This window comes from Spermophilus citellus (assembly GCF_964194105.1).
Source record: "Spermophilus citellus genome assembly, chromosome: 8".
Classification (NCBI taxonomy): Eukaryota; Metazoa; Chordata; class Mammalia; order Rodentia; family Sciuridae; genus Spermophilus; species Spermophilus citellus.
In genome coordinates, this window is record NC_138189.1 from 124,852,021 (window position 1) to 124,865,079 (window position 13,059).

General features: G+C 36.0%; 1 protein-coding gene across 2 annotated transcripts in view; it reads left to right on the top strand.

Moving 5' to 3' along the window:
• Positions 1 to 13,059, top strand: part of LOC308654644 (acid-sensing ion channel 5-like) — a gene marked incomplete at its 3' end in the record, with an annotated part of 108,013 nt that overhangs the window by 13,971 nt on the left and 80,983 nt on the right. Inside the window, exons 5-8 of one of the 2 annotated variants that reach the window (XM_081304335.1) lie at positions 1,088 to 1,209; positions 7,065 to 7,228; positions 7,898 to 7,990; positions 10,005 to 11,437. In XM_081304335.1, coding sequence (XP_081160461.1) covers positions 1,088 to 1,209; positions 7,065 to 7,228; positions 7,898 to 7,990; positions 10,005 to 10,039 — 414 coding nt within the window. Of the gene's footprint in view, positions 1 to 1,087; positions 1,210 to 7,064; positions 7,229 to 7,897; positions 7,991 to 10,004; positions 11,438 to 13,059 lie in introns of those variants that run through there. The other variant, XM_081304333.1, reaches the window with a different exon arrangement.

Below are 13,059 nucleotides of genomic sequence, written 5' to 3' on the forward strand. Positions count from 1 at the left end.
ATCCCCAGCCCTGTTTTGTATTTTATTTAGAGACAGGGTCTCAATGAGTTGCTTTGCACCTTGTATTTGCTGAGGCTGACTTTGAACTCAGAATCCTCCTGCCTCAGCCTCCTTAGCTTCTGGGATCACAGCATGCACAACCACACCTAGATTAACAATTCTTAATAGGTATTTTTGCATGATTGCATAATACATAATGCCCCAGAAAGTAATTAGAGTATATTTTTACTCATTTCTATCAGATTTCTGTAAGTTACAGGGACAATAGAGATCAACTAATTTTGTAACTCTGATGATGAGATGAGACCCGAAGGTCAAGATTATGTTTCCTAGTCAATCACTGAGCCAGAACTGCACCTTAAATCCCCTCCCTCCAATTTCAGGGCTTTGTTCAGTATTCTCAGTTTTATGGATACTCTCTGATATTTTTCCACATCCAACATCAACCACATGAAGCGAGCCAATGAGAGTTCCAATATAGTTTTATAAGAACTTGTCAAGCTAGAATTTCCCACACCCAAGGTCCTTCCATTATACATTTGCTGTATTTGAACACTCAATATAGACAATAATAAAGTGTATGTCCCTTCCTTTCCATTAAGCCTGGCATTCCTAAAAGGAGGATTCTGTACAGACAACCTAAAATAACATGACATATTCTAGATGAGTGGCAGAAAGAGGAGTGATGGAAAGAATGCCGGGCCTAGCCATCACCTGTGTATGCACCACTGTTCTGATCTCCAAGACTTGCTGACAGAGTCAGAAGTCCTGAAAGGGAAGTATGTTACTATAGTTACCATATGGTACCCCCCCAAAAAAGATGATGAGACTTTATTAGCAGATGGGTGCTAGTTCTAAGGAGGAAACATACAAGAGAAACAGGAGTAGAAGAGAAAGAACTGTGCTGATTCTAGTTGTCTAGGATGTACAACAAGAACTTAGGATTTAATTTAAGATCATAAGAACCCAAAGTGCACCCATATGATGGTGGTGTGAACATGAGCCCAGTTTGACAACTGAAGTTAAGTTCTCTTTGATTTTCAAAATAACTAACACATGAACATGTTGGGTGATTGCTTTCTTTTAGACACAAGTAAAACTGGTGGGAGTTTCAGAATACCCGTTTAAAGCCCACAACGGCCTGTGTCATTACTTTTCCAGTTCACATTCTGGAGTTTCAATCAGAGGTTATTCTGCCTATGACTTCAGGTAAACATCTTGTTTTGGTTTTCTCTACATATCTTTTTTCTTTTTTTTAGCTATCAATGGAGTTTTATTAAATTTATTTATTTGTATGCTCAGAATCAAACCCAGTGCCCCACACATTCTAGGCAAGTGCACTACCACTGAGCTACAACCCCAGCCCCTCTCTACATATTCTTAGTGCATGATGTCCTAGATATTTGGGACCCCTTGATTTTTGAGGACATCACTACATACTCAATTACTTTAGAACCTACTTTTTACCAGACAGTCTCACTGGCAGTCACAACACGGTGTTATAAGATGTTTCTTAAAGGTAATCTTATTTTTCCAGGTGCCATTAAACTAGAAATAAAAAATTGAAATTAACAAATTTAAATCAGCTTAAGGTATAATTTATATTTACAGCATACTTCTTACCAAATTTGCATGTTATAATGCCATGGGCATATTTCAGTCTTACAGTTGAATCAATTCAAAATCACTTTGTGCAGATTCTCTGGCTAACATCAGGTAGTCTATACACCAGGAAGCACTGTTTGAACACCTTCTATTGTACCGGTATTTCTCAAGGCTTCAATTATTTAGAAAACTGAAGCTTTTTCTGAATATATCAAAATTCTCAGATTAAAAACAAGAGGTGAAGATGTAATACTGAAGATAAACTATGTGGCACACGGTATGAATGCCTTGGGAGTACCAGCATGGATAAAGATGGGCTGGGAAAGCTCTTGTGTTGGGGACTGAAGGACAGGATAACTTTGGGATAGGTTTAGGGAAAAAAAGGCCTTAAAGTATGCCTTAAAAACACATGAAAACACAAAGCTGAGCAGAGAATCATTAGGACCATTCAGTGGAGTACGAAAAAAGGTTCAGGGGCAAAAGGGCCCAGGAAAACTCAGCCACCTCCTGCTTCACTTATGATGGGAAATTTATACCATATTTTGAAACAGAAAATGGGAAATAAATGAAATTTGGATTAGATAACTGATCCCAAGTATAAAAGAATCTCTTTCTTGATCCAGTTGGCATCTACCCATGGGACCTGAAGAAACCCAAGGGTGAAATTAATTCTTGTACAATATGTAACCCTTTTAAATAAGCTAAGTGTGCCAGAGGACTGGCAGATTGTCATGTGGCTCCTGTCTGAACCAAGCCTCGGGGGTAGCCCTGGGAACCATATATGGGATAGCCTTAATTCCACTTCTGGGCAGCCATCTAACGTCTATGATAGAATGTGCAGGGTCACTGTGTACATTGGTCACTGTCTCCTTTGGAGGTGAAGGTATGCCCTTCCCAAAGTGAAAAAGTGTCCCTTGGTAATCTGCCAGTTCCTTGAGGGTAGAAGGAAATGTGTGCAAAAGGAATTATATTTCTGAAATGTGAGTGGAACAGATCCAGGGGATTCCCTGTCATGGGTAGCAAATTGAAAAAGTTAAGAAGAAGGAAAATAAAATACACTAGTCTGAATTAGCAGGAAGATAAAGAGCATATGCAAATATCACTGGCATTTGATCTTTGATTAACAAGGAAGAAACCCTAATTTTTTAAGTATGGGGTAGGGGTCAATTCCAGGGCCTTGCACACGCTAAACAAGCACTCTATCACTGAGCCACACACATATTTTAACCTTGAGCATTATATTCTCCTTGTACTCTGTGATAGTACAATCTTCAGATGATTGTATTAGACTGCAAGAAATCATTCATTGATTTATTCATTCATTCAGATATTTACTGAACATTGTTTAGGTTTTGAGGATTCAGCAATGAACAAAACGGACATAACCCCTGCTTTCATGAACTATATTTTAGCAATCAAGACAAGCAGTAACAATAATATGTATGGTGTGTTAATTATAGTAATTTCTCAAAGAAAATAATAAGCTTGTGAGAAAACGTTAGAGGGTAATGGAAGTTTGAAATTTTAGAAAATGTTGCCAGGGAGGGCCTTCCTACGAAGGTGACATTGGAATGAATATTTGAAGATGTGTGGCCACATAACCAGGCAGTCATCTAGGCGAATATTGTTTCAAACAGAGACAACCGTAAGTGTAAAGTCCTGAGGCAGGGACATGTCAGGTGTGTTTGGAGAATAGTGATGAGACCCAGTGGCCACAGTTAAGAGAAGGACAAAACTCGCACAGAAGAAGAGGTCCTATTGTCCACCAAAAAAGTAACCTTAGAACAGGGTATCAGCAGAATGGTTTTGGAAAGAGACAAAAGGTAGATAACCCACAAAGAGGGTCAAGCCCTATGCAGATTTTATGGTAGGTAGGAGAGAAGAGAGACAAAGAGGATGGAAAAACTAAAAAAAAAAAAAGAATAAGAAGAAAGAAAGAAAGAGAGAAACAATAGCCATTAACGAGGCAACAAAGTCTAAGACAAGAGATTTAGAAGAAATATCAATCATTCTGCTGGAATGTGTAGGAAGTGATTCCAGGTGACTCTGGTACGAGGTGGAGAAGTGAGACAAAACTAGAGAAAGGGCATCTTTGTGAATCTAGTTAGATTGTTGGTGACCTGGTGTTTTACCTGTGAATTCTGGGGCCAAGGCAAAGCGTGCTCTATCAAGCCATCGCATCCAGCCAATGCTTATTGGCTTCAAGGATTCCTCAGTTGAGGCAGCAGGTAAGGAGTTAATTGATTTCCTGGCTCTGTAAGAGACAGAGGCAAAGAGCTCAGGGTCTCCTTGTTGGAAGCCAGCTGGCCTGTATGGCAGTCGGGAGGGCCATGGCATGTGGAAGGTCTTCCTAGGCATCTTTCATAATGTGGCACTTCACTACACATTTCCATCTGAAGTGTGCACCTGCCTGAGGCTTGAGAGTCACTTCGATGTTAAACTGTAGGGCTGGGCTAGGACTTGGATCTGTCCAGCTCTGAACCTGCTTCCTCCTGTCTGTTATTAAGATCATAAGATCATGGTTTGCAGGGTTTGGGGAAAATGTCATTTCAGTGCACAGTTCTTAGCCAAAATCTTGATAAAACATCATGCAGAAACTGAAAAGATCTAAGTGTGTGTGTGTGTGTGTGGGGGGGGGATCATAACACAGATAACATCATCTAGTCTATAAGCAAAATAACCATTCATACTGAGCCTTTGCTTATCAGACCCCAAGGGAGGCATTCCAAAATTCAAAATTAGAGTATGAGAATAACTGACAAATGAAGGAAATTTACTATATAGCAATGGACAAAAAAAAAAAAAAAAAAAAAAAAAAAAGAAAAGAAAAATAGGACACAGTACAGTGCACTGAGTTCTAGGGAAAATGAGATCATGAAGTGGTGGTGACATGGAAGATGTAACTTAAGCAACAGATCTTGATGACAATAAAGTTTAAGGGAACTTTTTTTTTTTTTTTTTTTTGGTACAAGGGATTGAACCCAAGCGAGCTTAACCATTGAGCCACCATCCCTAGCACTCTTTTTTATTTTGAGACAGGGTCTAAGTTGTTTAGGATCTCTCTTACTTGCTGAGGCTGGCCTCAAACTTGCAATCCTCCTGCCTCAGCCTCCTGAGAATTAGGAGAATTCTTTAAAGATTCTATAGTTTCTGTAAATTATTGATCTATGAGATAATAGTGCATGCCTGGAACCAAGGCTTTATATATATATATATATATATATATATATATATATATATATATATATGATATATGCAACAGTGTGCACTTTTATATTAGTTGTATATGGGGCTAATCATGGAAATAAAGATGCTATTTGGAATATATTCCGGCTTTCCAAAAGGCAGTGTCTTTCTATATGTCAAGTGACAACAGTGTCACTCAGTTCCAGGCCCAGGTGGAATGTTTGTCTGCTGGTGGTGACTTGGTGTGTCATCCCATGTATGATTTTTTAATATCTTTGATAACTCTCTTTATCCTGGCTCAAAGTAGTGATTTTTACTAGTTATATGCTTGATGCTACAAAATTAATAATCTTTTACATTCTAAAAAATATTTCTCCTTAATCTTTCTGCTTCTCCCTTGGTGTCCCAATAACTGGATCATCTGCATGATATATCTATAGTGTACCTTTAATTATTTCAAGTAGATATAAAACACCTGTGTTCTAGTAATACACAAATTATGTCATATGTCATGTTTAAGTTGCAAAATATTCAAAGAATTTAAAGACAATAAATTGTACATTATATGCTAAAACCTGTGCTCAAAAGAATTAGTTATTAGATGACATAAATGTGGGGAAGAATGTTTCTTATAAGTTTATTGTATAACTCATTCTAGGCATGTTGCATAACACAGACCATAAAATTATGTAATTCTTTTGCTTGTGTTCATTCTGCATGATGGGTGGAATAACTCTAATGTACAACTGGAATTTGAACTCAGGTTTGGGAAAAGTCAAAGTCTCTATTACGTTTTTAATAAATTTATATATTTTTAAAAAATAATATCCTATCTTTGCATAATCTTAATTAATACCATTTAGGAGAGCAAAAATTAGAAACACCTGCTTACAAACCTCCAAAAACAAATTTCATGAACAAATGTTTTATCTAATATAATTAAAGGAAAGAAACCTACTACATATTAAAGTAGTCTACAAGAATAACACAGGACACAGTACGATGCAATCAATTCTAGGGAAGATAAGATGGAAATATACAAAATTATAAAGTGGCAGTGACAGGTATGATGATAAGGTAAATAAATCTAATGAGAAGATTATGTGCACAAATACGTGAATGAATGCAGTGTTTCTGTTTCAGTGAATTCCATTGTTATGCATTCATGATTTTCCTCCTCTGTGTCCTTGCTAGACACTGTCCCCAGCAGGGCAGGAGGAGGGATTATTTATTCTTTCAAGCCATTAACCCACCCATGGGTTGCTGAAGCAATAAGTTACCAAATGCTATCTTAATGGCCTGAACTATCAGTAACTTGGTTTCAGTGTGCTTTACCCACAAAGCTGATCTTTGAGAAAGGTAAATAATGGTTTGATCACATACTTGCAAGATCAATGAAGGCCAAATGTTGTGTAACATGAAATTGTGTTGGTAGCTGTCCAGAACAATTGTGAAAGCAATAATTGGGTCTTTTGTAGCCCTGGCAATTTAGCACTTCCCTAAATCTTAGCACTTTTTCCCCTCCCCCTCTCCCTCCTCTCCTTCCTCCCCCTCCTCCCCCTCCTCATCTTCCTCCTTCTCCTCCTCCTCCCCTTCCTCCCTTCTTCTTCTTTCTCTCTCTCTCTCTCTCTCTCTCTCTCTCTCTCTGTCTCTTCTATTGTTTAATTATATTAGCTAGTTTTGAGCAAATCTTCCCTATAATTTTTAACATAAATTCATCATCTCTTGATTCTCACTTCGTATGGCAGTCTTTCCAAATATATAGTCTTAACACTTTCATTATTAAAAGAATCCCTGTGTTTTAACTAGATTTGTTGGTGCCAGCTTCAAAACTCTATTCCCTGTCTTCCTTTAGGGCAGATATATCCATAAAACTGGATTATGGCCAGTGAGATCTATGCACACATGTGCAGAAATGTTGGATGTTATTTCTGGGAAGTCTTCTCAATGGAGGTGTAGCACTTCTTCTCTCTTCTACTTTGTGCTGTTCGAAATATATGTTAAATGTCTGGAGCACCAGCAGCTGTATTGGGCTATGCACAGATGTTGAGAATAGAAACCTCATAGCAGAATAATAATATAAGAAGAATGTGAGTTACTGATATCCTGGAGCCCCATACAATCCTGAAATAGTAATCTGTGAGATGTCCTTTAGTTTCTGTTGTTTAGATCTTTTGGAATTGCAACTCAGCCTACTCCTAATCATATTCGGATCATTTTTATTTTTACTTTAAACATTAAATTGTTTACCTAAATAATTCCTCTTTTGGTAGTGACCAAGAAGATAAAATGGCAGAAGCACTTCTTGCCTTTGGCCCTTTAATAGTGATAGTAGATGCAGTGAGCTGGCAAGATTATCTGGGAGGTATTATACAGCATCATTGCTCTAGTGGAGAAGCCAATCATGCAGTTCTTATAACTGGATTTGATAAAACAGGTAAGTGCTAATAAGACACAATTGCTTGCTTTCCAGATTGAACTGTGCCTGTGTATGGACATCCCATAGAATATTGATCTACTGTGTCCAAGAACCACCTTGTCAATGATCTATGTGTAAATATTCTATCAAGTTTCATCTACCAATTTTTGATAATGACATTTTCGTTTTGTTTGTGGTGCTAAAAACTTTATATGGGTCTTGCACATGCTAGACTGATGCTCTACCCCTGAGCTACATCCACATCATCATAATGATAATGTTCCTATTTAAAGAGTATGCATTCTCCATCTGAAATATTTAGGATAATTTTTGGGAAAAGAGAAGCGGGTAATTAATTTACCACATATTGAGTGATTTTTTCTTTCCCTAAATCCCTGGAAATGGTGTATTGTTTTGATTTTTGATTCTATACCATCTGTATTAAGCAAAATGAATTCAAAGGCATATTTCTACTGATTGGAGTGTGACACAAGTTACAGCTCAAGTTTAACTAGGTTACTTGTATTTATACAATATAACATAATGAAAATGATCATATTACATTGATAATCTTTTTCTCAGAAGGACTAGACTTATAGGAAAACAAGATTTAACTACAGAATTCATGCATTCATAGCAAATATGAGTTTTTCAGAGTTTCTTACCATTTTATGTTTTGTTTTGTAGGAAATATTCCATATTGGATTGTGCGGAACTCATGGGGAAGTTCATGGGGAGTAGACGGCTATGCCCATGTAAAAATGGGAGGTAATATTTGTGGTAAGTAATGAATTTGTGTTTAAAACTTCAGACTAAATATCAAGGAAGGTTCTTTGAAAATATTAAAAATACAAACCTGTCTAGTTTATAGAATGTTTCCAGTGTGCTCAGAGCACTTATCGTGGTAATAATTTTCATCCTTTAACCAACTGATGAAAATAAAGAATGTTTTAAAAAGAGGCACTCTTGCACTTAGTCACATTTTTATAAAGGAAGAGGACTACACTGAAAATTTATATGTATTATACATGTATATGTCAAAATACAAGATAAACTAATAACTTATTAAAGTCAACTACTTCAAACCACATAAGCACTTGACTTAGAAACAGAACTCCTCCAGAAATGTCTCCTTGTTCCTAATTTACTTTTTATAACCCTCAATTTCTCCTACTTTTTATCACTATGATTATCAAGAGTCTCTAAGGAACTAGCTCAGTGTTAGAGTGCTTGCCTAGCATGTGCAAAGCCCAGGGTTCCATCCTCAGCATGGAAAGGAAGGAAGAAAGGGAGAAAGGAAAAAGGAAGGAAGTCAGGCAGGCAGGCAGAAATCATGATCAAGATTTTTTTTGTATTAAAATTTGAAAATCTGAGCAATAGCATTGTTTCTGACTTAATTCGTCTCTTCTTGCCTACAAAATTCTAGCAAAACACCTGCTGGAATTGAGAGAGTTAGCCAAATACCAAACATACTTTTTAATTGAACTTAAAAAAAATTAACCATAGATGAAACTAAAACAAAAAGCTAACTGTTTTAAACTGTATTCTTATAAATGTATTCAAAACTACATTCTAAAATTTTTGGTTTAGAAAATCAACTTATCTTCTGAATTAAACTAGGTCCAAACTAATTTGTGTATGAAAACAATCATCTCTCATTGCAAGTTTTAACATCTGTAGTGTATAACTTTAAAAAAATTGCAGAACTTTCTAGATTGTAAGACTGACAAAAGTGTCATAGAAAAATCTGTATGTATGTCAATTCAATCTGGCGACTATTGTCTAATCATTCCATACGTAGAAGCCATGAAAATTAATAAATGGCCTGTTCTGTCACCATAGTGAAATGTTTTTCTTAAACTCATTGAAAGGAGCCAGAAGTCTTTTGGCCAGAGCACTAGAAATCCATTCAGGCCTCTTGTTTTCAATATCACTGTGATTTTATATCATTAGAGCTGGCAGATAAATTACTGCAGTCATTTTTTGAGCCTCTACTACTGATGAACACTATCCCTAACTGTGAAAGTGGAGGCACCTATATTTGTGCCATGCAGTAGCTGTTTTCAGAGCTCTGACAGGAGAGTTGCGAGAACATAATTCAGACATTGGTTCATAATTGCTTCAGCTACCAGGGATGACAGCTACTATCTGCATTCACAATGTGACTCTCCAGGGGCCTACCTGGCTATTAATTACACGCGGGAATCCATATCTCTTTCATAAGAGTACTTCCTCAAGTTATAGACTATATGAAGGTCATAGAACTCCAGTGAATATTGGTTTAAAGCAGATAGTATTTTACAGCCCCAAGAGATTTTCAAAGATGTGGTAAGTTACAATGAAATCCGATCTTCAAGTAGTCCATTTATTACATTCACCATGATGTTGAGATCTCTGTTGTTTTGTGTTAAGAAAGTAGAGGACACTTGTTACAAGTTCAAATCTTAGTTTAAAATTTTAAATTATATTTAAAATAATATCATAAGTTATTTTGTTTCTTTTAAGAAATATATATTAGTGCAATGGAGATCTTAGATGCATTCACCTATTGAATTAGCAAATCTTTCAGAGTTATTTTGTTTTGTTTTAGTTTAGTTTCTTGAAACAAATATATTAGGCATCTGTTCTAATATTAACTTTTGAGGTTGTTATTTGTTGCCTCCATTAAATTATTTTCTTAGTAGATACTAACTCATTCTAACCCAAATGACAACTAAGTTTTAATTGGCTGTTTAAAAGGTATCTGAAGAGAGAATAGACAAGTAGTAACAATTTCTTTTTTTTCCCCCCTTAGGTATTGCAGATTCGGTTTCTGTTGTATTTTTGTGACATATTGGAGACATCACGAGAAAGCTACAAAAATGAAGATTTTCATAATACAATGTAACATTCTAAGCATTACTCAGCTTCAAAATTAGCAAGTACCTACAAAGTGCTATCAGGCCTAGTAGTATTGAAGTTACAGAATGTCTGTTCTTTGAGATACACAGACAACTAAAGTCTGAAGGAGTTCCAGTGCCTCAGCCTTTAGGGGAATTTATGAAGCAAGCTGGGGAAGAAGATCAGATTAGGAAAAATTTTAGATCCCACCACATCTGAACAAACTACTGTTTGTTTTAGTTTGCTTGCTGTCTTTCTTTTTTTTTTTATCATTGTTGTCTGATTATTTTTAATGAGGTACTTTGATTAGGTGAAATCAAAGAGACTCTAAGAATTTGTTTTCCTTTGTGGGATATAATCACTAGCCTTAGATTACCCCCATCTACATGAACGGCTGACCTAAAGTGAAGTGTGCCTATCACAATTATACTAGCAATTTTTTGAGATGGAATATCATAAAGACTCAAAATACCAGGTGCTTTTCCTCATCAAATGGTGCTTATCCCTTGAACAGTAGAAGGACCATGTGCAAGGAAACAGAAGACCAATCCCTTCCTAAAAGAAACAAACTGAAATTCAATGACCATTATGGAAACTGGGAGGTCAGAAGCCTCAAGTACCACTCCCTGCCATGCTGGCATTTTCTTTGCCGGGAAATTCTTATTGTTGAAAATAATCCAATAGATTTAACTTCTTACTTTTTTCTACCTATATTAGACAACAAAGTATTTTCCTGCCTATTCACTCTCTCTTATTCTTTACTGCACAATTCCCACATTTTTCTCATGGTTTAATGCACTTGACTAAAGAAATTGTCCTCATTGTTTACCTTCCTTTTCTATTTTCTAATCACTTGGCTCCCTTGGGGTCTGGGTTTTTATCCACATAGGCTCCACCTCTTTCTTTCTCCCATGATTCTGGGCACCTCTCCTCTCAAGAGTCCCATCTCCTAACCCAGCCTGTCAGTCAGAATGTGAGCTTCCCTGGCCCTCTGACTTCTAGTTTTTCATTTAGTTCTGGTCTCCCATCCCAACTGCCTCTTTGTGTTTCCCTTTGGCGTTCACTTGGCTCCTGGATCTTAATGCCCGTGATCATTCTGGTGTCATTAATTACATAAGTGATTTCAGGTGCTATGCTGCTAATGGGGTCATGATTAACTTGTATCCTCAGCAGTGATTGATAAATCTGTGTGCACAGAAGGAACATTGTGTACAGCTCCTACTCTGCAACCAGGAAACCAGCTACTCCTTGTATAGCAGTGTTAAGAACCTCATAATAAAAGAGCTGATCTTCTGATTGAATTTTAAATAGAAATGTTTTTTAAACATCAATGTAATAAATCGTATCAAATATGCACTTGTTATCCATTTCTTCTCTAAAATCCATTATTGCTTTTTATTGCAGAAGATGTTGACAAAAATGAAACTTTGAAGGCAGCAGTCACCACTAAAAAAATTCTAGGACATCTCATTTTTCCTCATTTTTTGTCCTTTATCTTTCTCCTTTATTAGGAAAAAAAATTCTTGTTTTATTACACACACCAGAAGCAAACACAAAAGAACATTGTGGACTTGTTTAGAAATATTACAGGAGGGAAAATATTTACATTTCAATTGAGAAGTATTCTAATGATCAAGTAAGCTAGGAAGGAATTGTTTTTGCTGTTCTAGTTTGTGTTAGGTTACTATATAATATAAATGCTTTGCTAATATTCTTTTTCAAATACTAAGGGATTTTTACAATTTCAAAATGACTAATACTTCTCAGCTGTTCTGGAATTTGATAACATTTATAAAAAAACAAGCTATATTTTTGATCTTAGGTTAAAAAGATATTTTCTTAAGTGTATGGCTAACATTTTGTCAACGTAGTATTAATGTGCTTTACATTCACACACAATTTTCCGAACTTCAAAGACATATATCCAATTTTTGGTTTTCTCCATAAACAACTTTAACCTCAGTGCCTCCAAAACTCCATTCTCCCTGCCAGTAAATAAATAAATAAATAAAACAACCAAAAAACTCCTTTTCCTGGAGTTTTGGTCAAGGGTATCGCTACTATGTAATCACCAAATCAATAAATTTAAGAGAAATCCTACATATTCAATCAAGTAAACTACACTTTGGAAGCCCATCATTTTCTCCTCTGCCACCTCTCCATTTCTGTTGTCCTTTGTGAAAGAAATGGTCTTTTAATCATCTCTTAACACCATTTTTCAATAGTCTACTGTCACCCTAAAATAACAAGCAGAAAGAGATTCTTCAAAGATAATGAATTTGTTCAGGAATGGAAATTGTAATGGCCAGATGTGTGAGCATGTCTTCAGGGGCAAAGGAAAGCAAGAGTTTTTAGAGGTAAAAGGAAGAAAATTAAATTGCTTTGAAACAATTATCCTTGGCTAACAGAGTCAGTAATAAAGGAGGCATCAGTCCAAGGTTAACAGGCAGTTACTGTGCAAATGTCCTCACAGAAATACTTTTGTACAGAGTTATGGTAACATTTCATGCGAGATGGTGGTCCTGGAAGAGCGTTTTGATAGTTATTGTTATTAGGCATAGATCCATAACACACTTTATTACCTCATTATGAGATATGCAAATAGCTGTCATACTATATTGTTTGGGAATGATGACAACAGAAGAACTATACATGTTCAACACACATGAAAAATATTTTTATATTTTCCACCTGCAGTTGCTTGTATCTGCAGATGCAGAACTCATGGGTATGGTCAAATTAATAAATAATTTAAAGACAAACTTAGAGGATATGATCCTTTTAAGAAAAAAAAATCTTGTAATTGAGATCAAAGAATAGTTCTATTCCATCAAGAATTATTGCTTGCTCTTGCTAGAGATAATCCATGTACATTAAAATTGATATACATTTCATTTTTTTATTTTTTTGCTACCAGGAATTGAACTCAGAGGCACTCAATCACTGAGCCACAACCCCAGCTCTATTTT